At 42.6% G+C, this 23833-nt stretch overlaps 1 protein-coding gene across 3 annotated transcripts in view; it reads right to left on the bottom strand.

The window, feature by feature from the left end:
- Nucleotides 1–378: 378 nt before the first annotated feature.
- The window catches only part of FAM91A1 (family with sequence similarity 91 member A1), a 44597-nt gene continuing 21142 nt past the window's right edge, over nt 379–23833 (bottom strand). The window contains exons 10-25 of one of the 3 annotated variants that reach the window (XM_084848829.1): nt 23029–23067; nt 22794–22906; nt 20572–20690; nt 18567–18679; nt 17676–17762; nt 16509–16641; nt 13167–13315; nt 12275–12409; nt 11580–11693; nt 10932–11004; nt 9820–9969; nt 9375–9482; nt 7497–7620; nt 7263–7332; nt 5224–5478; nt 379–3965 (exon numbers count right to left, since the gene is read on the bottom strand). In XM_084848829.1, coding sequence (XP_084704955.1) covers nt 5272–5478; nt 7263–7332; nt 7497–7620; nt 9375–9482; nt 9820–9969; nt 10932–11004; nt 11580–11693; nt 12275–12409; nt 13167–13315; nt 16509–16641; nt 17676–17762; nt 18567–18679; nt 20572–20690; nt 22794–22906; nt 23029–23067 — 1734 coding nt within the window. In that variant the 3' untranslated portion in view covers nt 379–3965; nt 5224–5271. Of the gene's footprint in view, nt 3966–4109; nt 5479–7262; nt 7333–7496; nt 7621–9374; nt 9483–9819; nt 9970–10931; nt 11005–11579; nt 11694–12274; nt 12410–13166; nt 13316–16508; nt 16642–17675; nt 17763–18566; nt 18680–20571; nt 20691–22793; nt 22907–23028; nt 23068–23833 lie in introns of those variants that run through there. The other 2 variants (XM_084848827.1, XM_084848828.1) reach the window with 2 other exon arrangements.

Here is a 23833-nt window from a genome sequence, read left to right as displayed (position 1 = left end):
TTTTTATATCATTTTGTGAGACCATTTATTTTCCCAGGCTTTTTAATGCTCTGAAAATTGCTTTTATGTGGCGTTTGCTTTCATGCAGGTGAATGCTTTTTATACAGCCCTATTATATTGTTTTAATGTTTTTGTTTTAATTTGTGTTATTGTTCTAACTTTTTGTGTGCTGCCCTGGGAACCGGTTGAAGAGCGTGATAAAAATAAAAATCAACCACATGCAAAACTTGCAAATCACACCATGTTACCTCAAATACCGTACTTTTCAATAGAGTCACTTTATAGTTTCCAGAATCAAGCAACATACATACATGTGCGAACTCACCCATTGCCAGAATACTCCGTTTGTAGAATAAAGTAAGTTGTTCTGCAGAAGCCTTTGACCAGCAACACAGTTTTATTTGTAAACATTTATGTTACATGTTCCAATAATTTAACTGAATACCAGGTTTTGTACATTTCACTGTATACTATTCATGTCAGACTAGGAACAAAGCAACTGAGTTGCTTTATGGTTGTCAGATTCCCACGCTTTAAAACCTTCAAAAGATACAACTGGTGTTAGAAACACTGGAGAAAGAAATACAAAGAAAAATAAGAACACCATTGAAAGAAAGAATTCAAACTGCTAGAAAGTTAGGGGAGGGGAAAGTGAGAAGAACACACACACACACATATATAAACACACATATAAAGGAGGGATATCCCAGTGAAACTGGTCTTGAAAAGCTCGCAAGTCTTCCAAGGCGAGTCTGGTTAAAAATACTATTTCTGGATGTCTTATTTAGTCCCAAACTTCAGAAGCAAAATACATCTTAGTTATGAAGCACAAAGACAAACTATGAAATGTTTAAGGCCTAAAACATCACAAACCTGATTCTAGACAATTAAAAAGCTGCTGAGAAAAATAAAAATAAAGGATTAAGCCCAACAGAGTAAAAAAATATTTTTTGGATGAATCCAAGTTTGTCTTTGTTCACAGTATATTTAAATAATTCAGATTTCATGTTATACCTAACATATAGCAGAAGAAGTAGAAAGGATCAATGATGAAAAGGTTAAGCAACTGTTTTGCACTTTCACTTTCCATAATGGAAGGGATTTTTCCAAGAGTGGGGCAAAGATGTGGCTTGGAATGGTTCTTACTCTCCCTCCACAAACCATCTATGGAATACAGCCATTTATTGACCCTTAAGCACCCTCCCTTACACCCAATTTAAGCATTATCTTTTAGGACTGTAATGGCACTAGCAATAAAGGCACTGCCAATCAGTTTTGCCACTTTGGGATTAAACCATCTACATACACGATTAAGAGCATCCAAAATGGCAGCACATATGCCACTCACTTTATTGAAACTTCAAGACTAGTTACAAGAATAAGAGGGGAGGGCGTAGGATGGTATCATGGGGCTGGGGAGTAAAAGAGTATCAAATTTGACTCAAGTTGAAACTTCTACGGAATTAAGCCCATCTTTGGTAACAGTAGCAGAAAAGCCCTGAAATTCTGGGGATTTCCAGATGAAACTCTTGGCACAGGATGCCATTCCACATTTTAGTTTACACAAACCAGAACACTATCATGACAAGGCTATGCCGCTGCATCATTTTCAGTAAGGCCTTCCTGCTCCATCCACTGAAAACTTTTATCAGAGGGTAGGGGGCCAAACATGTGGGAGTTCCACAGATCTCCCAATGTTTTGCCTGTACCTTAAACTAGCTGCAAAACGGGGAGGCGCTGAATTTTATCAGAGTGGTGGCAGTTGGGATGTTTAACCTACCCCTCCCCCATACTCTTGATCTAAGCTGGCCCCTGAAGCTGCTCTTAGCCAGGGGAGGGTGAAGAGAGAATCAGGGCTAATAGTAGCTTGGTGGGGCAAATTAGAGCAGGAAAATGGTATGGGGAATTAATCCCTCACCCTGCCCCGGTTGTTCTGATCATATCTGGAGCCCCCCATGGCTGCTTTAAAGTAAAGTAACACCAAAAAAGTTTTGGAATATCCAACTATAGATCTCCTGTCATGTGTAACATGTCCCGGACTACTGAACAGCAGTGGAAGGATAAGTGGTGTGTAAATCAGTTCCTCTTAAGACAGATCTGATGCAAAAAAAAGAAAAGAAAAAAAGCCATTTATTTCTGTATTCCTTGTATTTCAGCTAAGGGGAGAAACATTTTAATTGTAATACACAAATCACTTTCTAAAAGTAGATCAGATGACTTTGGAGAAACTGTGTTAGCACTGCCAACTTTTTTACTGACTCCTGCTCTTGTGGCCTGGAAGAATGGTTTGATATGCAGACATCAGCAAGTGAGAAATGCATGCTGTGAAAGTCTTCAATCTGCTGTTTTCTGCATATCAGGCTGCTGTTAGGTGCACAGGAGCAGAGCAGGGCAGGCTTGTGTTGTGCCCTAGACTACTTTGGAGTAACTGGCTGTGAACTGCAACCAGTCAATCTCCATCTGACCTCTACCTTCCTTGTGTCAGAAGGCAATGAAGCAGCCACAGCTGTATCTCCAATGTGACAGCAGACTGGAAGCATAGATGTGCATGCTAAGTCATTTCATCAGGTGAAGCTCTGTGCAGTGTGCAGCACAAAAGAGTCCCACTCATATTGTAGAGAAAAAAATACAAAAAAACAGAAGGGGAAAAGGAGAGATGGCTATAACCATCTCTGTTTATGCAAGTTAAGTTTCATTCCTGCCTTTCAGATGCAAGAGAACCATTTATTTCTAGAATCAATATGTATAAATAGAGGAGACAAAGAGAAAGAAAGAAAGAAAGAAAGAAAGAAAGAAAGAAAGAAAGAAAGAAAATGTGTGTGCGTGCATGTGTATAAGGGAGAAATAATTTCCAACTATTAGAATGCGAAATAACTGTAATACGTTTTCCCTGTTTTCAAAATATGCACAACAAATTCTTTTATACATCTATCTGTCTATATACATAGAGAAGGAACATTACTGCAGCCTATTTGAATGTCACTTAGGGCACAATCCTATGGGGACTGTTGGCCGCCTCTGAACTCGGAGGTGGCCAACTATCCAATGCAGGGTGGACAGAGTGTGGAGGGGATCTTCTCCTCTGCGCTCTGGCCACCCTGCATTCGCAGCTGGACAGCTGATTTCAGCTGTCTAACCAGGGAGCTTCAGAGCATGGGGGAGACCAGCGGGGCATAGGAAGTGTCATAACAGCGCTTCTGTGGTCCCCTCCCCTGCCCCAGGAATGCCCCCGGGCTGCTCTGCACTGCTCTTCCAAGCACGAAGCTGGGGATGAATCATGCTTACGAGGCAGCAGAGGTGGTGAGCCAGATTTCTGGGAACCAAGAAATCCTATGGCCATCTAGATGCTGCCTAGCAGCCATAGGATTGCACCCTTAGATGCTCTCTAGGTTCTTGGTCCCCCAAACATCCCTACCATTAAAGCCTGCCAATGTGCACTAGAAAAAAAAACCCTATTCCAGTGAAATGAAGCTACCCACCCTTCCCCAGTGTCTTGATATCAAACATTTTAGACATTGATTTGACACCAAAGGTTCTAACCTTTAACTTTTTACAGCTGAATTTTAGATTTCACAGCTGTCACAAAGATCCTGAAACTAGCAGAACCACAAATACAGAGTTTGTAAGAACTATACAAAGCTAACTGTTATACAACACTGCATATGCTTCTCCTGCCCTTCTAGGAAGGGAACATTGATTAAAATCTACAAAGGATCAGAATTCAACAATCTTCAATTAACACTTTCTCGTCAGCAAAAACACCCTGCCCTCCATCCACGGGAACGTCCCCTTGAGCCATCCCACTGAAAGAAACGGGAGCCACACAAGGATGGTACTGGTGCTCTTCTGCAGCTCTTATCATTCCAGTGGGGAGCAAGAAGGTCCTCAGCGGATTGTATCCTAAACTTTCCAAAGAAATACCAGGCTTGCTTAAACTCACAACAGCTGACTCCATCTGCTGCTACCTGGAAGGTAAAGGTTCAAGATGAGCTAAACCTGCTCCTGCTTACAGGCCTTCTCCAATAGCCATGTCAAGTCATCAGTGGGAAAAATCCACTGAGAAACGCTCCTACAGCATGGAACACACATTTTGCAGGCTGCATCCAGTGTTTTCCACCGCTAATCAACTATCCTATGTTTTTTTTTTTTAAACTGTTTAGTGCCTACTCACACAACCACTTTTCCCAGTAGCCTGATGAAGTGTGCTTGAAAATCCATGTGAATCTACCAACATATGCAGATTCAGCTTTTGAGGTATCACTGTGGCTTTTTGCAGTGGCAAATCAAAAGCTGGAATCCAGACATGGTGGTGGATTCACACAACTGGCAGGCTATGGGTGGGAAGCCATCACATGCAAGATTTCTGTAGAGCTACCCCACAATGAAGTGGTCATGTGAACAGGCTCTTAATTAACTTTGGACAAAAAAGGCGGCAGGAGCAAAAAGCCCCCCAGGTTTTTAGGTGTATTGTAAATGTGCTAAGAAAACAAAGTTGGAGAAACTCAGCCTATAAAGAAGGATTTCTATGTACAGACAGCACCACATTTAACTCTGGTGTAATTCCATCAAACAGTGAGGTTCCACCATGGATGAAAAATTACTTCAATCTCTAAAAATTTTCCCATGAGATATATGGAGGTGCTTTTTAAGTTTAAGATTATAACCATTTACAAAACAGCTAATTTATGCTAATATCTCCCAGCCATCTGTTTATCAGGTAGTTAATAGCTAATAATTAAGTATGTCAGCAATAGTTCCTTAGTACCCAACCTCTTCAATAGTATCACCAGAGTCACTAATGTTCTTGTTACACTACTTGGAATACCATTTGTGCCATTCTAATGCCAAAAGCTGTTTAACTGTTGAGTGTTAATACAATACAAAAATTATAAGCAATTTTAAGGTCTGCATCACTAACGTATAAAATTACTGTTATCTGTTGTGAAGGCGTATAAATTCAACAATCAGAAAGCCTAAGAAGGGTGCTTTCAGGTATAAAAGAAAGATCGATTGTCTTGAGATAAAAAGAGAGACAGGCCAGCAGCTAAGAAGCTTTCTGTTGCAGCAGGACATGCAGTAACAGACAGGTGAGAAAGGCGGGCATTTCCCCCAAGTTAAGTGCAACACCAGACACTTTAATAACACTATCATTGCAGAGGTCATGCTGCAGTAGCATTACACTTCTGAGAAGATTGGCACTGTAAGTTGAATGCAGTTGATTACCAAGAGAAAAAAAGGCAAGATGTGAACACCACACGGTGAACCTTTCAGCTATTTCAGGTGTTCTGGTGGCATGGTTGCAATAAGGACAGAGGAAGGAGAGTGTCCGTTCCATTCTGATAATACACCATCCTTGAACATTAGATTCTTGGCGGGAAGTGGGACGCCTGTGTCAGCAGAAGCTGGGTGTGAAAGCAAACTTGCAGTTGAAGAAGAGAAACTGGCCTCTGAAAGTAATTCCACTGTCGAAATGCTTTCCTAAGGAAGAAAAGGGGGCATGTGCTTCAATAGGACTAAAGGCTGGCTTTCATATTTGGTCCACCACAACCACAAGACCCCAATTACATACAACTGGGATGCGGAACCTCCAGTCTGCAGAGGTTCCATATCAGGCCCATGGAGCACCCTTGGGTTCCTCCAAGGGGTGGGGAATGGTTTCCAAGCCCCACCCCTGGAGGAATCCACGCTATTACCTAAGAGCATGTGGATTCCACTGCATGTTGTTCTTCCTCCTATGGGCCGGTGCATGCAGTGGCACGCCAGGGACTCGACTGGTGCTGGAATGAGTGACTGCTCTTCCCAGCACCATCAAGAGTCCTTTTGTGTGGTGTCTCATGCAAACTCCCCAGCATGGAAAATGGCGAACGGGCTGGAGGTGTGGCGATATCAGTCACCTTGCCTATGGAGGGCCCAGTGGAAGGTTCCCTCAGAGCTGACAACGTGGCTGACACTAAGTTGGATTTATTACAGTGCAGCTGCTGTAATAAATCCAGCTGAGTGTCTATTCTTTTCTTGGGTGGAAGATCTCTCAGGAAGACCCAAGAATAGGAAAAAATCATCTTAAGAAGCTTTGCGTGATATAGGTTTGACACTTGGGTAGTGTTATTTGATTCATTCTTATCGCACGTTATATAATTGTATGTTAAGTTGTTGCAGGGTTTTGGTAGGAGGCTTTATAGCTAGAAGCCAGATGAGCTGGAGGATTTCAGCCTGATGATAACGAAACTGGGTTCCAACAGAAATGTTTTTTGCCAAGGAATTAGAATTAACCACATGTACTTGATAAAGCCTATTTGTTGAAACCGATGTGTGCTGGTATTCCGCACTGATTTTGTGTTCAATATACTGTTGTGTGTTTTCTATATATATGGTGTTTTATATTATGTGTATCTTTGTGTACATGTTTGAGATAAAAGCATTTTGTATGTAATTGGGAATCTTGTTTTGTGGGTGGGATACATATCTAGAAAACCCACAATTTCTTATGTTTGTTTCATTTTTGACTAACAACTAACTCCCACTCCCACCATCTAGACAGGCTCAGGCAGGTCTCAGTGATAATCTTGTACAGGCAACTGAAGGGAGTTGAAACCACCCCGGATCCTCTAGCAATCCTTTGTTTTTGGTACTCAAAAAGTTATGGAGAGGAGAGGCGGGGACGTGCTACCATCCACAAAGCCGGTAATCAACCCAGTCCCTCGGCTTTGATGGCCAAAGGATCCCGCAGAGCACGGGCTCTTCCTTCGTTCTTCCCACTCTCTACCCTCCTGCCAAGTCCATAGCGCGCAGTGGGCCCTGCAACACTGAGCACTTGTGCTGGGCCCTCTGACGTCACAGAGGGCCCTTTAAGGCCTGGGAATTAGGAACTGGCTCAACTAGATGCCCCTGTGACATCCATGCAGATGGAGAGAGACCAGGCAGGCAGACAGGACGGAGGCAAAGGGAGGAACACAACAGAAGGGAGCAGCGAGTGGGTGGAAGTCAGTCAGACAACACTAATAGCTCTGATGGGCCCTTAGCTAGGGACTCATATTAGAGAAACTGCGCAAGTAACGATGAAGTCACAAAGTCAACCCAGTGCACTGTTGAATGCAGCACAGAGACTAAGACCACAGAACCAGAAAGTCTCATTCATCCCAGTCTCAATCAGAAAGCACCCTTTAGCATTACACCTGAGTTTAAAAGAACATTGAGACAATGTCCTAATGCATTTGTACCAAAAGGGAACTCCTACAGAAATACTGATGTTTACATATATTTACCTGGAATGAATGAACAAAGCTAAGGACTTGAAGAGAAAGTTTTCTACTGGAATGTAACAGTTTCTGAAGGCTGTCAAAAGAGGGGGGAAAATAAAGTGTCATATAAATGAAGTTTCTCCATTTTTACCTCTGCCAATGATCCCCAGACATACATTATAGAAACAAAAAAAACAAGAGAGCTTCGGCTATTGGGCGGTATAGAAATAAATAAATAAATAAAAACTAACAACTCACCTCTCTCTGCTACACAGCCCATGGCTCGCAATTTTTCGGCAGACTTTCCGGTTTAATTCAGAGCTAAAGAGTGGAATTCCAAAGCACAATTCCAGGGGAACCCATTCCACTTCAGTTGTGGGAACTGTAAAGACAGAGGCACAGTGGAACTGACTTAAAGGATCTTCCAACATTTGTTAATCTAGGGCAGCCTTCCTCAATCCAGGTCCCTCCGAATATTTTAGACTACATCTCCCACCATCCCAACCAGCATGGCCAGTGGCCAGGGATAATGGGAGCAGTGGCCAAAAACATCTGGAGGGGCTCAGATTGGGGAAGGCTGATCTAGAGGTATGCTGTTGCTCTCAAACAGCTAGGGCACTCAAATCTTTTATTTCCCCCTTTTTGTCTGAAAGTCAGATAATATTTAAGAAGCTTGGCATGCTGGCCTGGGACACTGGGAACCGTCCACTAAGCACATATTTTACTGCTCCTACGAGCTCTCATGGTAGCTCATGCACCAAGATAGGGATGATCCCCATGTTGATGCAGGTGGCTGGACCTGCTGGCCTTCTGGTCACTTCTAATCCTGCATCTGAGAATCGGAATAGATTTTGGCTTTTGAGACTTGGAGCTATTACTACAAGAACAGCAATGCGTCAGTTAGCTGCAGATACATACATTACCAACAGGGAAAATAGTTTAAGCAGTAAAACGAACGCTTTACCGTTAAACAGGCCTAGGTAAAATTCATGGTTTATCAACTGAAGCATCTCTGGCAGGAAGGCTGGGAAAGATCTCTTAGCTGACGCCAGTGAGGGCAGATACAACGGACCTGCACGGACCACTGGCCTGACTCTGTACGTAGCAGTTCATGAGATCTGTCCCACCATGAAAAGATGTGGAATGGAATAACCAGCAGGTGCAGGAAATGAATGTATTGCCAAACTAGTTCTGGATGCGTTTCAAAATGCTAGCTCTTCAGAGGGGATCACAATGCAAGTATACACTGTTCTTGTTTGCTGTCCACCTCAGTCAAATTTGTGGGCAGCAGCTTCTCTGCAACCGAGAAGGGTAGTCATGGCACCCAGAAATGACAGCCATCCACGATAACTGTGCAAGCAATTATTTCATTCTTTCTCCTTCCCACAACTCCAAGTGTCTTCAACAGGCTGAATTTCAAATACATGCTACAGCAGGCTGGTAAGAAATCACTTGCCTATTTGCTGATGGCAAGTTATGGATTGCCTCCAGGTGAGAAAACAGGGAAGCATTTGTAAACTAGAAGAGAGAGCTGTTGTTTCTCTTTTCACTTGTGCTGTACATAAAATGACTAACACAGGCACACACGGACAGATTGGCTAGTGCATTACTTTGTGGGCAAGTAACTTTGTGGACTTGTAGGACTTCACACATACACACTCACTCACATTTACATTGCAGTATTTTGGAAGAGGAGAAAATCGGAGTAGCAGGATGCTTCCATGGCTTGCCATTTCCCCCAAGGAAGAGCTGACATGTACAAAACATGCGGGGAATTAGCTTGGCAATAAATTTATTCCCCGCACTCATTGGTTTCTACCTGATGCATCTGTTTGCTGTGTGGTGTGGCCCTCCCTCCTTCTGCAGCCTATTCCAGCACAAAGCCATGTACCACCCAAGCTATTTATGTTCAGAGCTTCTGTCTATCACATGTAGCTTGTAAGACCCACAGCCAGTGACTGTATTATTCTGCACAGCACACAGCATATTTCTGACACCACATAAATGCCAAACGGCAGCAAAGGTTTGGAGAGAAATCCAGTATTTAATATTTAAAACAACAAAATAAGCCCTCTTTCAAATGACTCCTTCCTTCCTGATTTAAAAAAAAAACACATCTATTTTTAGAAAGATTACCTTCAGGACTTTGCTTAGTTGCAGAATCTATGGATGGCTCTTCAATGACCATTTCAAATGATTCTGTGCTTCCATTTACATCTGAGCCCAGTACCAGCTCTGGCTCACCTTAAAGGAAAAGAATCAGATATTGAGGTTATACTCATGAGCCACATTTGCTATAATTCAGCAGCTCTGACTTATCCTCTGTGCAACCCCATCCTCAACGGCTTCTCTAATAGGAACATTCTTGATGTGTATGGTGGGAGATGACTATGCACAGGATGTTTCTCTCCCATAGGAAAGAAGGGGAAGACCCTGGAATTTGGCCTCTTAGCTGCATACTGTCTAGGGGATGCTCAGTACATGCTTCCATCCTGCTACGTTTCACTGCACTCAAGGATGCACCCACATTCAAATGATACAAACCGCCAAACCTGGCAACCAAGATTAATTGTTAACCAACCTTTTCCATCAGAAGCATCACTCAGCTTTCTGTTTGCATGGTGACTGAAAGGGTTCAACATGGTTACATAGCCACAGAAATGCTGCAAATCCATCTTTTCCCTTAATACCTTCAGTGCTTTATGAACTCCCATGTTGAGACGAGAAAAATCTAGACACAAGGCAAAATAATTAAATTATGGAAGAATTTAAAAGAATTAAATCACTTTACTATAATAAACCACTTAACCCCCCCCCCCAAAAAAAAAGAGAAGAAAAAGGAAAAGCTAAACACTGAAGATTACCACTTTTCATCTGTTCAACCACAACATTCAGTTTTGGCTTCAATGTGTGCACTGTGCTTTCTGGTCTTTTGGATTTATGCTTCCATTTTGTTTAGATTAAATTGTTTAGGTTTTTTCTTTGAAAAAAGTACAAGGAGTTTAAAAAATAATGCTTCTAGGTAATGATCAAATTCTCATAATGAGATACAAGTCTGCCAGGAAAACTGAGCCAGAAGCAAAGGGAAGGATCATAGCTATGTGGCAGAGCACATACTTTGCATGCACGAGGTCCCAGGTTCAATCCTTGGTATCTCCAGTTAAAAAGGATCAGGTAGCAGGTGATGGAAAAGACTTCTATCTGAGATCCTGGACAGAAACCTTCTCATTCCCTTGCTAAAATGGGGGGTGCAGAACCTCAGCTCCTGGGGGCCAAATCCAGCCCTCCTGAGGTCCCAAGATGGCCATGCTCCTTTCTCCCAACCACTGATGGTCTGGCAGTTTCTCAGCATTTGTGCAGGTTTTTCCACCGTTCTAAAAGATTGAAGTGCCTCTCCAAGGTTTGGTCGCTGGCAGTAAGAGCTTTAAGCTAACATATGCTGCCATTTTTTATGTCTTGACCACACCCCTTTTGCTGTGAGACCTGCAACCTGTTCCCTTTGGCCCCACCCACCACTAGAATGTGGCCCCTGAAAGCTTCTCCAAAATGAAATTCAACCCTCTGCTGAAAGAGGTTCTGGACCCCTACTTTAATATCAACATCCTACTGTGAGCAGTGAGATGCCATTTTGAGGAGCTAACCGTGCAGAAATTGAGCCTGAATAAAGCATTATAGTTAACACGACACAGTTACCTCCTTGTTGTTCCATTTCATCGAACGGAAAGGGCATATGGATCGTCTCCCCCATACCATGCCTACCATGTCCCTAAACACCAAGAAAGGGCATGAAATCCACATCATTATGACAATTTATAGCTTTTCATTTTCAAAGATGCCTAGCCCTCATTGTGACACAGAAATGTTGGATGGTGCAGGACCACCAAGATAGAAATCATGTTAGGAACAAACCTAAGTGAATTTCGAGACCTCAAACAGCTTACCTTAGACTGCAATTTGAGTATTTTAAGGTTAGATGGGAAGTTATTACCAGGAACACTAAGACCCCTGGAGGATTGTTAAGGTGCCATGATTCTCCTCCTCCCCACCTTTGAAAAGTTAAAATTTGTGGAAGGAACAGAATGGAAATCCCAGCTGCTGGCTGAAATATATTTTCACCATTTAGAAGGATGACAGAAAAAGTTCAGTAAGATTCTTTTAACAGTAAGTACCAAATCCCAACATGTTTCAAGCTGAGATGCTCTTCTGCGGGGGATGTGATCAACAACTCATTATTTGGCATCTGTATATTAAGCAAGTTAACTTGATTGCCTACTCATCTTTCCTCCTCGCCCCATCCCACAATTCTGTGACTTAGCCCATTTTTACAGAAGTAGTCCATACCTGAATCAGAACAGCAGAATGGGTTAAAGCATCATTCAACATAGTGAGCACATTTGAAGTTGGGACTACTCCTGGGTCATGCCCCCAAGATGTTATTAATAAACGGTCATAACCCTAGAAAGCAGAAGTGAGAACACTCAGATTGAGATGGTTATAGACTTCCATCAAGAGCAACATTTGTCAGCATCTATATCCTTCTGCAAATTGTGCAGGAAATTTTTACAAGGTTTTTTTTCAGCCTGATCAGCTGAATTAAAAGGGCTTAGTTTTTCTGTTTGCTGGAGAATTCCAAAATCCTATTTGCACTGATTTATCTTACATTTTTCAGTTCTTTTACACACCAAGTTTGTTATCAACATACCTATATCCCTGTATTACCTATTAATACTTTTAAAACAAATACGAATTCAGTACACTCGGAAGGAATAGTAGGAATATAAATAAAGAACAATCCCTGTGTTGTGTTGCTTGGTAAAGTTTGTTAAGATTCATTAAAAGTATCTGTTCTAGAGAAAAGAGGAAAACAGTGAGAGGCCTCCATCTCGCATATAAGGTTTCCTACATTTCCAGTCCTACAGTTTGTTTCAGTAAAACCAGCAGCTTCATCCCGTGTGCGAAAATGCAGAAGGAGCAACTACTTCAGAACCAATCCCGTTACACAATACTCTCATTCCCTCTATATACATGGAACCAACCTGAAAGATATCTGGAAGTTTTCGAAGTCTTGTTCCTTTAGATAACAACAGAGATGGTGGCCCTTGTCCAGTAATATGATAAATATAGAGCTTGAACCATACTGAGCTAACTTCTGGAATAGCTGGCCCAATATGCTATGAAAACATTAAAAAGGCATTAAAGTAATAACTGCCACAGAAGCAAGAATGAAAATGGCTTTCCATGTAACTGTTTGCTTTCATCATTTATATAGCACTTTCAATCGGAAAATGTGCTTATGCTCTTTATTTGTTTGCCACTTGCCTTACAACAATTATTTATTTATTTATTTATTTATTTATTTATTTATTTTAAATGGTTTTATCCCACCTTATGACAGCAAGGCCTCCAAAGTTGCTCACAGTACCTTAAACCCCCTCAAATATTTTTGTACTTGTATTTTCACCACTTTCCTAAAAGCGTTAGTTCCAAGCAAAAAGCAGTCAACAGAAAGATATTCAAATACGCCACTGTTAAAACATATCAGAACCACACAGTCGTAATGAATATGCAGCAGGTATATAAATGGCTTTTGGAACACTTTAGTGCGGCATTACTAGTTTCTTGGTTAAGCCTAGCGGGTTAGAAGACCAATCTTGCAACAATTCCCAGGATTTTGTTGCCACATTTTCCAAGCAACTCAATGGGAAGTGAGCATTAGCGCTAAAGCCCACTAGCATGGCGTACATCCCAGTGTTGCTGTCAGTGGTGAACATGCTGCACATCTTTGAAACTGCTCCTCTGCTTCCTGGTGCTAGCCAGGAAGGCAACTGCAAATGCTGACAGAAGCAGCTCTGTTACTGCCAAACAAGATCATAACAGCATGGTGTGTTCTCCCATTCCGTTCAAGGTTTCATTTGAGGATTTTCTTACCTGGGGTGTACAGCTGCTGATGGGCCGAATTTCATTAGTGAGAGGTGCCATGGAGACAAGCAGGGTGTAGTTTTTGTTCAAAACTCTACTGCACGTAGCAGGGTCCAAGCCAAGCAAGCTTTCACAGCGCAGTAAATCCAGAGGGAAACCTACATTAATAATGCCAAAGACACTTGGAATACAGATAAAGAACAAACATATACAACTGAAAGGGTACAAGGAAGGGGGAGGGAAAAATACAAATTTAGATGGTCTCTCTTCTTTGATATTTAAATAAAATTTCAACTTACTGATTTACAGAGCAATCCTATGGAGGTCGGGGGGGGGGGGATTCCTTGGCAGAGAAACTGTCAATTTTTAAGCCTTGTTGGCTCGTGCCAACTAGGTCAGAGAGTAGTGGTGCGATAGACTCTTGTCCCCTTTTTCCCCTGCTGCAGGTATTTTCAGGTGGGTATTTTCTAATTTTCCTCCCACTGATGGCAACGTTGAGGGGATTAACCATGACAGCCCCAGGGCTGGTGTAGTTATGGAAGGGCTTTGGAACCTGTGAATCTGAGCCCTCCCATGTTCCACCCCAGCACAGCCCTTTTCAGAACATAGGCTGGAGCACCGATGGCAGAGGAGTGACAGCAGTAGAGGTTTCTGCCACTGAAACGAGGAGTATGGACCTCCTCCTCTAACGGCAGGGCTCACTCTTTGACTGCAGAGACGGAGGTCCACAATATCCTATGGACCTGGGATGCCTTCCCATGGACCATAGGATTGCACCCTTAAAGAGGCTATTAGCTAGGGCAGCCTGTCCCAATCTGGTGCCCTCCAGGTATTTGGGACTACAACTCCTAGCATTCCTAGCTATTGGCCATGTTGTCTAGGGCTGATGATAGTTGAAGCCCAACACATTGGGAAGGCTCAAGGTCAGGGAAGGCTATGCCAGGGACACCCATTTGAGCCAGAAGAAATTTTACCTGTCAAAAGAAAGCAACAGCTGGGAACTAAAGAGCCACTGTGGGTGTATCGGGTGGGATTTTCTTTATTCCCCACCCCCCTTTCGAACAGCAGACTACCCTGACATATCACCAACTGCTTTTGAAAGCCCCCTCAGTTTCAAATATGAATTGGACCCTGGAGATCTTTCTTTCTTTCTTTCTGTCTGTCTGTCAACTCACAGACAAGGACTAAAAGGACAATCTTAAATAAATCCTGTAAGATTTTTAAAAACTTTTCTTCTTTGAACAGCAGGCTCCCCTTCCATATTGCAAACTGCTTTTGAACGGCCTCTCTGCTTCAAAGGTTTTTTGCCAAGAGGTGTAGGGGAGACTGTCGTTTCAGAAACATAAAACCGATGTCCACTTGGGCATACACTGTTTGGATTTGAATTTCTTGAACAGCAGCTCCCTCTCTACATAGTTCTTTGGATCCCAGCAACACTGTTTTTTTCACTGAAGAAATTATGTGATTTTAATATATTTATAATGCTGCCTTGGTGTAATGCATGTACCTTGGGCTCAAGGTACATGCTAGGTAACCATAAATTCCTTTTTGAATAGGACATTTGGATCAACAGCACCAAGCTCCCTGGCTTCTGACCATTTAAACCCGAATAGCAATTCATAAGAACATAGGAAGCTGCCTTTGACCAAGTCCATGGGTCCATCTAGCCCAGTGTTGTAGATACCGACTGGCGGCAGCCCTCCAGGTTTCAGGCAGGAATATTTCCACCATACCTGGAGATGCCAGGGACTGAACCTGCAACCTTCTACATGCAAACCATGCACTCTACCACTGAGCCACAGCCCCTCTTCAAATAGCTGATTCAAATCAGTCATGCACTATACTTTAGGAAACTTATGGTACTCAAGGTAATTTCTATGTTAGAAATTAAGCTCCAGAGGCATAAACCAACAGTGTAAGACCAATTTCAAAAGGAAACCAATTGCATAAGCAGCTAGAAGCTACATGAGCACTTTTTTTACCTATTGCCATGGACATAAGTGACAACTGAAGGCTTGTTTAAGCAATCTTTGACCCTGGAATAAGTTCAAGTTTTGTTTCCCCCCCCTTTCTTAAATGATAAAACTTTGTAACAAACTTTATCCATCAAAAAAGTTAACTGGAAATGAAGAAAGCTTCTAGGTATTAGGGGCTCCATGTCCTGCATTTTATTGTATTATATGCTAACTTTTGCTTCCCCCAGGATTCTGAGTGTTTTTGATAGGGATCAACTGGATCTAGTCATTGTAGGTGCTGCTACAATTGAAAAGAGGAAAAAGTCATGGAGTATAACAAAGTCCCTCCCCATTAAAACAAAATTAACCTGACTTATGTACAGACATGAACAATATCTCCCAGACTTTGCAAGGAAATTTTGGACACCAGAATTTATGAAAGTGCATGTGGGGAGGAGAAGATGATGATGATAGCTTAAGGAAGTTACAGCTACCACATCCTCCCAAAACAACATGCCTCTGGCCAAAAGCAATGCAAGGCCCCCCAAAATCCACTGTTTGTTGTTGGGTTAAAACTCAGGGTTCTCTCTCAACAGCCCAGAGTGCCGGGTTCGGATGTCACAGAGCACAACCCAGAAATGGGTTTACCAAAGGGGAAATGAAGCAGAAACGGCAAGCAGTTGGGAGGCAGTATATTCACTCTTGTGTGGTCCCAGCTAGCCTTGGGTTCAAACACACCATGCGAACCAGGCCCGGGGGAGGGGGGATGTATTTGCAAGATGGAATGTGAGGTACCTGGACTGATCCCAGTTGTGCGAGCTTAATGTAATGGGAGTCAAAGGTAGCGTAGGTAGCCAATCCCCTGTTGATGGTGGTAGACGAGAATGGGTCGGTCTCACACAAAGGTACCAAAGGAACCTTTTTCTAATGTGAATGGCTTAACTAGCATCTGGGACAGAGTGTTAAAATTTTAATGCAAACACAGTATGTGCTTCTCCAGGGAATATTACTATATAAAATTAATGTGCTCCTTTGTACTTTGGACAATACTTTCCAATAAATTTAATTACAAACACTAGGACTTGAGAAGTTTATCCATGAATCAGGTTGATTCTGTTTAATGAGATGACCTCATTATGGCCTGGATTCTTTCTTGGCCTTGTACAGAGCACAATTCTGACTCTACAGTCTGTTGCACTGTTAATGCTACACTAAGGTCAATCATTAGAGGCCTAAAATAGCTAAGAATGGGATCTCTGTCCCCAAACATTATACTTGTAAGTACCCATTTGGAACACTTTTTCAAAGCTGAAGAAAGCGTTCCATTAAAAGTAGAAAGTACCAAACACATAAAATGAGTAGAGTTTCTTCTAAAACAGAGAGGTTTTCACTGTACCATTATTGGGCTGCTCAGGCTGGGTAACTTGAGCCACGAGGTCCTTATTGTGTCTCAGAAACAGTATAGTGTTTCGCAAGGTAAGTGCATGATCAAAGTATCTTTGAGCTTCACCCTCTCCTGTGCTTTGAACCTAAGTAGGAGAACATTAACATGTACTTTTCATGAGCTGTTTATTTGAATACAACTGACACAAATTGAATTAAGATATTACAAAAACATTCCCAACTCAGTAATTATGAATGTGCAGCTGCTTTGATACTCTAAAGAAAAAAAAATTAAGTGTCATATTAGTATGTGCTATTATGTTTCTAGTACTGTGGTATCACATGTTTACCATTTTTTTAAAAAACACCTGAAGACACACTTCAAATAGCTTTCATAAGTTAAAATCACTTGATCTGCCTTCCCCAACCTGATGCCCTCCAGATGTGTTGGACTACAACTGTAATCATCCCCAGCCAGCATGTCCAATGGCCATGCTGGCTGAGGATGATAGGCATTGTAGTTCAACACATCTGGAGGGCACCAGGTTGGGGAAGGCTGAGCTAGATCCATTTCTACAGGTTAGCTTTCTGTATATAGCTAGGTTAGCTATATACCTAGATGCAGATACCCTATGAAGAGCCTAAACCAGTATTTTGTACAGCCCTTGGGAGCATAAAAGCACAAATGCGATTTGACAATCTGATCATTCAATGGCGATGACTGCTGCTTCCTATTTATGCAATAATTTTTTCTGTAGTTTGAATGATTAAATGGAACAAAAGAGTTCTTTAAGCTTTTGATCAATGCAAAGAAGTTGCATCATGAGCCATAATTTCTTAAAAAAAAAAGGTGCAGGGGGGAGTATTATCTGGAAACAAGATGTCCACTAGTGGGCCACGTCCGGCACCTGAAGCAATTTGATGTGGCCCCTTGGGGCTTTTGCTTACCCGGATAAAAAAGTCTTTCCAACTTGTAAGAAGATACCCTGAAGGTTAATGTTACATTGCTTTTTGAATGTTGCGAGCACATGTGTGCGGTAACCTTGAAGCCTTTAATACACCAGGTTCCTTATAGAGTCTGACCATTCCTGCGAGAACTGTGTGGAAAAACACGCTGTTGAGGATGCAGATACTGACCGCCCCCCACTCTTTGACCAATAGTGAACCACCAACCATTTACCTTTTCAAGTTCTACAAGGAAACTGTCCAGGGACTCATCTGATAATTTCCCAACTTCGAACATGGTGACTGCATGACTTTTCAAATTCTGCAAGACAGACAAAATGTATACCCTTAAGTTCTTAATCAATATCCAGTTTTTGTGCATTTATCTAATATTCAACAGAGTTCATGGTAAACTTATAGGAATACAGACAGGTTCCCCTCTTGTATTCCCTTCTTACAAATCAGTGCTGCTGTTCTTTAGGGTGCAACCCTATGCATGTTTAGACAGAAAAGAAGTCCTACTACTCCCAGCATTCTCCAGCCAGCTATGCTAGACAGCGGCTATTCGGCCATAGGGTATCTGGTTTTCTGAGAACTGACCTCGGAGCCCATGCGCCGAGGTCGGTTCCTGGAGATCTGACCTCCCCCCACTTCCACGGTGCCTTGGAGGCAGCACAAAACAGCCCCGAGCTCCATGCTTGCAAGAGGCGCACGGAGCGGCTAAAAAGGGGCGTTCCAGGGGGTGTTCTGGGGCGGGCGGAAATGCCTGCATGACACATCCAATGTGTCATACTTCAGCCTCCTCCCCAGCTCTGCTCACCCACGGCTAGACAGGTGTAATCGGCTGTCTAGCTGAAAATGCAGGGCAAGAGGAGTGTGGGGGAACGATCCCCTCTGTGCTTCTCCTGCCCTGCACTGGATAGGCGGTCGCCTCCAAGTTCAGAGGCGGCCGCCTATCTGAATAGGATTGTGCCCTTAATGACTTTAATAATGGTCAAAAGTTTCATTTTGGCAAAGAATGTATTTGATAACTTTCTTAAAAACTTCATTTTTATCCAAAGCTGAGGAACACTTTAATAAAGAGTTTTAATACTTTGATATTGATAAGTTAAGAGACTTCACGTACCGGTGAGAGATTCCCCATCATTAAAAAAGCAGTAAGTGTTGAATCAAACAGGAAGGCTATGCGCTTTGTGTGCCCACTAGACAGACTCAAGCTGCTCACGCTGGCAGTATCAGCTAAGAAAGCAAAAGACCAAACAAAAACAGAATTGCCATCTTAAATCATTCTGACAGCTAGCGAAGCGTCTAACACTCTGACAGGCTGTGTGCATCACTGAGCCTCTGCCACTCGACGTTTGGTCCTGCCCTGACTCAACTGATGCCAGTGGCTGACCTGCTTGGATGTCACAGTGTTATTCTTGCAAATGAGTCCTGAAGTAGTCAGCCACCTGGGCACAGGCAGGCAGGCAAGCCTCCTGCCTCCAGGACACTGGAGGGGCTGAGGAAGGCCTGAGCTGCCACAGTACCTCTGGACGGTATTGGCTCAGTGACTCTGATGCCACAGACAGGCTTGCAGGGCCAGACACTTGATTACTGACAGAGAATGGGAAAACCTCAGCATCTCAGTGTTGAGGTGCATGAGTAACTCTGGCTACATTACAGACACCACAGGGTTTTATTTGTGCTAGGGGCTTTTGACTGATATCTTGCAGGTGCAGATCACTGGAGTTACCTCAAAACTTTCACCAAAGACATCTGAAACATTATTGCTGCTTGTATATGTAGTTCGTTCGTTCATTCATTCATTCATTCATTCAATTTCTGTACTGCCCAATAGCAAAAGCTCTCTGGGCTGTTTGTTTTGTTGTTTATTCGGTCAGTCGCTTCCGACTCTTCATGACTTCATGGACCAGCCCACGCCAGAGCTTCCTGTTGGCCATCACCACCATCAGCTCCCCCAAGATCGAGTCCGTCACCTCCAGAATATCATCCATCCACCTTGCCCTTGGGTGGCCCCTCTTTCTTTTGCCTTCCACTTTCCCTAGCATCAGCATCTTCTCCAGGGTATCCTGTCTTCTCATTATGTGGCCAGAGTACTTCAGGGCTGTTTACAGCATAGTTAAGACATTTCCTTTCTGCAAAGGATTCACATTTAATCTACAAATGCACTTCTTTAACACAGACGTAAAGGTGTAAGCTTCAAAGAGAAACTGGCCAACATGATCCTATCATGCCAGTACTTTTCCATCTGCACTGGCTGCCAGTCCATGTCCAGGCCCAATTCAAAGAGCTGATATTAACATTCAAAGCCCTAAACAGCTTGGGGCCAAGTCCTCTGAAGGATCACTCCTCCCATATGTACCTTCGCAGACCCTAAGATCATCTTCAGAGTTCCTTCTCCAGGAGCCCCCGCCAAAGGAAGTGCAGCAGGTGACTACCAGAAAGAGGGCCTTTTCTGCTGTGGCACCCTGGCTGAGCTGCCTAGAGAGGTTTGCCTGGCACCTATGCTGTACTCTTTCAGGTGCCAGGTTTTTATTTTCCCACAATTTCAGCATTATAGTCTTTTAACTCTGCTGTTTTAAATCTGTAACTGTATTTTAAATCTCTGCATTGCTGCTAGGTTTTATTCAGGTTGTATTTTTATACTGTAGTTCTAAGCTTTTATATTTTATACTGTTTTTATTCTGTACTTCGTACTTTTAATTTTGTGAATTGCCCAGAGAGCTTCAGCTATTGAGTGGTATAGAAATAAATAAATAAAATAAAATAAAATAAATGCTGGAATGTGTTGCTACAAAAATCACTGACTGCTTCAATGATTCTTTTTCCAGCCCAACCAGTGATTCCACCATCTCAATGAAGGGGACAGCTGGAATTCTCCCCCTATACTTACTTGCCTGCAGGGACAAGCCATTAGGGAGAGGGACCTTAAGGATTCTAACCAGCCAGTGCAAGCTGCTTTTCAAGCAATCACTGTATCTTGTAGCCTGGCTCTTATACCCACAGAATCCAGACCAAATAATGCCATGCCAGTGAATGACGGACACTGATCTAAATGAAGTATAAAAGGGAATGCATTGTAATTTATATCCATTCCTTAAACTAGCAATTGGTGCTCTACTGCTCACCTTGGTCATCTTGACTATTTGTGTCTGTATCTGTAGCAGATGAGCCGGTCTCCTGTACAGGACTTCTACTTTCTGCACCATCCCAGGATAACAGCATCCTCTGTGGATCCAAAGTAGTTCTAACAATGGGAATAAGGGTCATAACAACATAAGAAGAGCCCTGCTGGATCAGATCAAAGGCCTATTCAACCAGAATCCTGTTTCCTACAGTGGCCCAACCAGATGCCTCTTGGGAAGCCCACAAGCAGGACTGGTCTGCATAACTGATGCTGTAACACTGGGCACAAGTGTTTCACAACAGCTTATAATCACGGACCATAATCTTGGCAAAAGCAGACTGGATTAAGTAATGGATATTAGGCTTTATATTCGAACACCTCCTACCCCTTACATTTTTCCTATTACTCTCAAGATTTAATCGACTGAATGAGTATATTATTTGGCTAAAGCTTTAATTGATTAATCAGGGGGGCCAGTTTTAATCCATGAGGCTGAAAATTAATGGCACACATTTTGTGAGACTGTTTTGTTTCTGCTATGTTATTATAACAGTGAACAGAAATTAAAATATTCCAGATACCTTTTCCTTCTAGCAATGAGCAATAGCTTTTTAGCCTAGCCCTAAGTACGTTTACTGAGAAATACATGCCACTGAATTCAATGGTATTTATTCCCAGGTAAGTATGCACAGGATTACACACTTAGGGCACAATCCTATACATGTTTAGACAGAAAAAATCCTACCATTCCCCAGCCACCCATGATGGCTGGGGAATGCTGGGAGTTGTAGGACTTTTTTCTTTCTAAACATGCATAGGATTGTGTCCTCAATTTATTAAACTGCAAACTCAAGAAGGCACCTATATTGAGAGCCTGGTAATGGGCAAAAATATTTACATTTACTCAATTAATAGTTTGGCAAATGTAGACTAATTCTTTTAATTGTTCCACAGTCCTAACATATATATGTACCCAAGATGGAAATCTCTGTTGTGTTGGAAGACAATCCATAAGATGCCTGTTTAACTCTTACTGCCACAGTTAAGATCTGACTTTCAGCAAAATGCTGTAGTATTTGAACTGGAACTTAAAGAAGTGTCCTTCGTAGCAGTTCAACATTTCCCTAAACCTTGCACTTCACAATCATTAACATATTTCACAACCAGCATTAGACCTTTTGAACTGGGAAGGATTTTGCTAGCCAGGCAGATGAAGATGTGCAATTGTATCCCTTATGTTTATCACTTAGGGAGCAATCCTATGGCCACTAGACACTCTCTAGAGGGCCATAGGATATGCTCACTGCTAGGAACCAATCTCGGAGCCTGTGCTGTGAGGTCGGTTCCCGGAAAACTGACCTTCCCCCTCCTTGGATGGGGCTTCACGTCCTTGGAGGGGGCGTGAAGCCCCATCCTCCGCGCTAGGAAGAGGAGCGTGGAGTGACTGAAAAGGGGCATGGCTGGGGGCATTCCAGGGCGGGGAGAGCATTGCTGCGTGTACGACACATCCAATGTGTTGTACGGCAGCTTCCTCTCCCGGTCGAAAAAAAAGACAGCTGAAAAAGGCTCTCTAGTGAAAAATAGCAGGGCAGGAGAGGCGCGGAGGAAAACATCCCCCCCATGCCTCTCCTGTCTTGCTTTGGATAGGTTGTTGCCTCTGAGTTCAGAGGCAGCCGCCTATCTTGATAGGATTGTGCCCTTACTGTTACTTATCATGAGCCTCTAGATTAGGGTGGGATAGATGCCCAAATACAAATAGCCAGTGATGCCAGCATATCAACCTAAGTGGGAAGAATCCTGCTAAACCAGGATGGCCCAGGAAAACTCCTGGTGGTTCTGCATGGACCTATGGCCCGATTGGAGTCCACCCAGAGAAAAGCCTTCAGTGTGGCGGCCTGCTTTCTATGGAACTCCCTGCCTCTAGAAGTCAGGCAGGCACCAACATGGTGTTATTTCTGGCACCTCCTGAAAACAGCTTTATTCCAGGAAGCCTTCCTTGACTGACCAGCCACAGTTTTATTGGTAGTCTGTTTTTAAAAATAACAATTTTAATATAGTATTTTATTTGTTTTATCTTTTCATCTTTTACTGTTCACCACTCCAGAATCTGTTTAGGTGTGGAACTCTATATAAATGCTGTAAATAAATAAACTGGCTCATTGAGGATTACAGAGAAAGCTGCCCACCTTTGCTTTCAGTAGGAGAATGCAGCCATGTACTTACTTCAGCCTGTTTATAGATGGAACATTCCGCCACGACGAATGAATATTATCCAGATTAATTACTTGCCCCTTTTTATGAGCAAATCCTAACCGACAGTACATGGAGACAGCATTCTGAAGAGAAGACGACATTCATAAATCAGCACTTTGCATTTTCGTTTACCAATTTCAAAAGAGAGCAAGCAATGAAGGATTATTGTTTTTCCTTTAAACAATTAGACTGAGTGGAGGCCTACCTTCACCAGTGACAGGTCTATCTCCAGGACATTAGCAAGCTGAAAGTATACAAAAATAAATAAGGATTACTGACAACTCTACTGATAAATATAATCCATTAATTGCCACACTTTCACCCAGAGCTGGACATTCAACAAGTCAAAATATACCTGGTTACCTGAACAGCTTCTTTGACTATGCAACAATATTTGACCATGGTTAAGTAATAGGCAATGAATGGATAACATCTATCTAGTCAACTGGCCAGCTTTCCAATCCTATTCGAAGTCAATTTCCTAAACCACTGGAACCTCAAATGTTTAACAAAGGCTTAACATTTATAGTTACTCTGAGGTGGTAACAGTAGGACATTACTAATGGAGAGTATTCACCCTTGCATATTTTCAGAACCAATTAGTTTTCCTGAATGAGTTCTAAGACCTTAGTTCTCTTGGGATGGGGCCATAGCTCAATGGTGTAGCATGCACAATTTGCATTTACAAGGTCCAAGGCTCAATCCCTGGCACTTCCAGTTAAAATTATCCCAGACAATTTCTTGGAAAGATGGCTCTGCCGAAGGCTGTAGAGAGTGGCTGCCATTCAGCACAGACAGCAAGACAGAAAAATGGGCTGACACAAGAAGAAGCTCCATGAAACATACAACATAGCTTTCTTTCTTTCCCCTAATGTAGAAGTCAGTTACCAGTGAATTCCATACTTGAATAAAGAGGCACAATCACCTTAGCGTTATCAGCAGCAAAGTTACATATGGAAACATTATGCAGGACAAAATGCATCAGCCTATGCCAATGTCACCCTCACTGA

The sequence above is a fragment of the Heloderma suspectum genome, chromosome 4 (assembly GCF_057233095.1).
Source record: "Heloderma suspectum isolate Gila_16-S chromosome 4, 16-S_ref, whole genome shotgun sequence".
In the NCBI taxonomy this organism is placed as follows: Eukaryota; Metazoa; Chordata; class Lepidosauria; order Squamata; family Helodermatidae; genus Heloderma; species Heloderma suspectum.
This window is presented reverse-complemented; position numbering and strand designations above follow the sequence as displayed.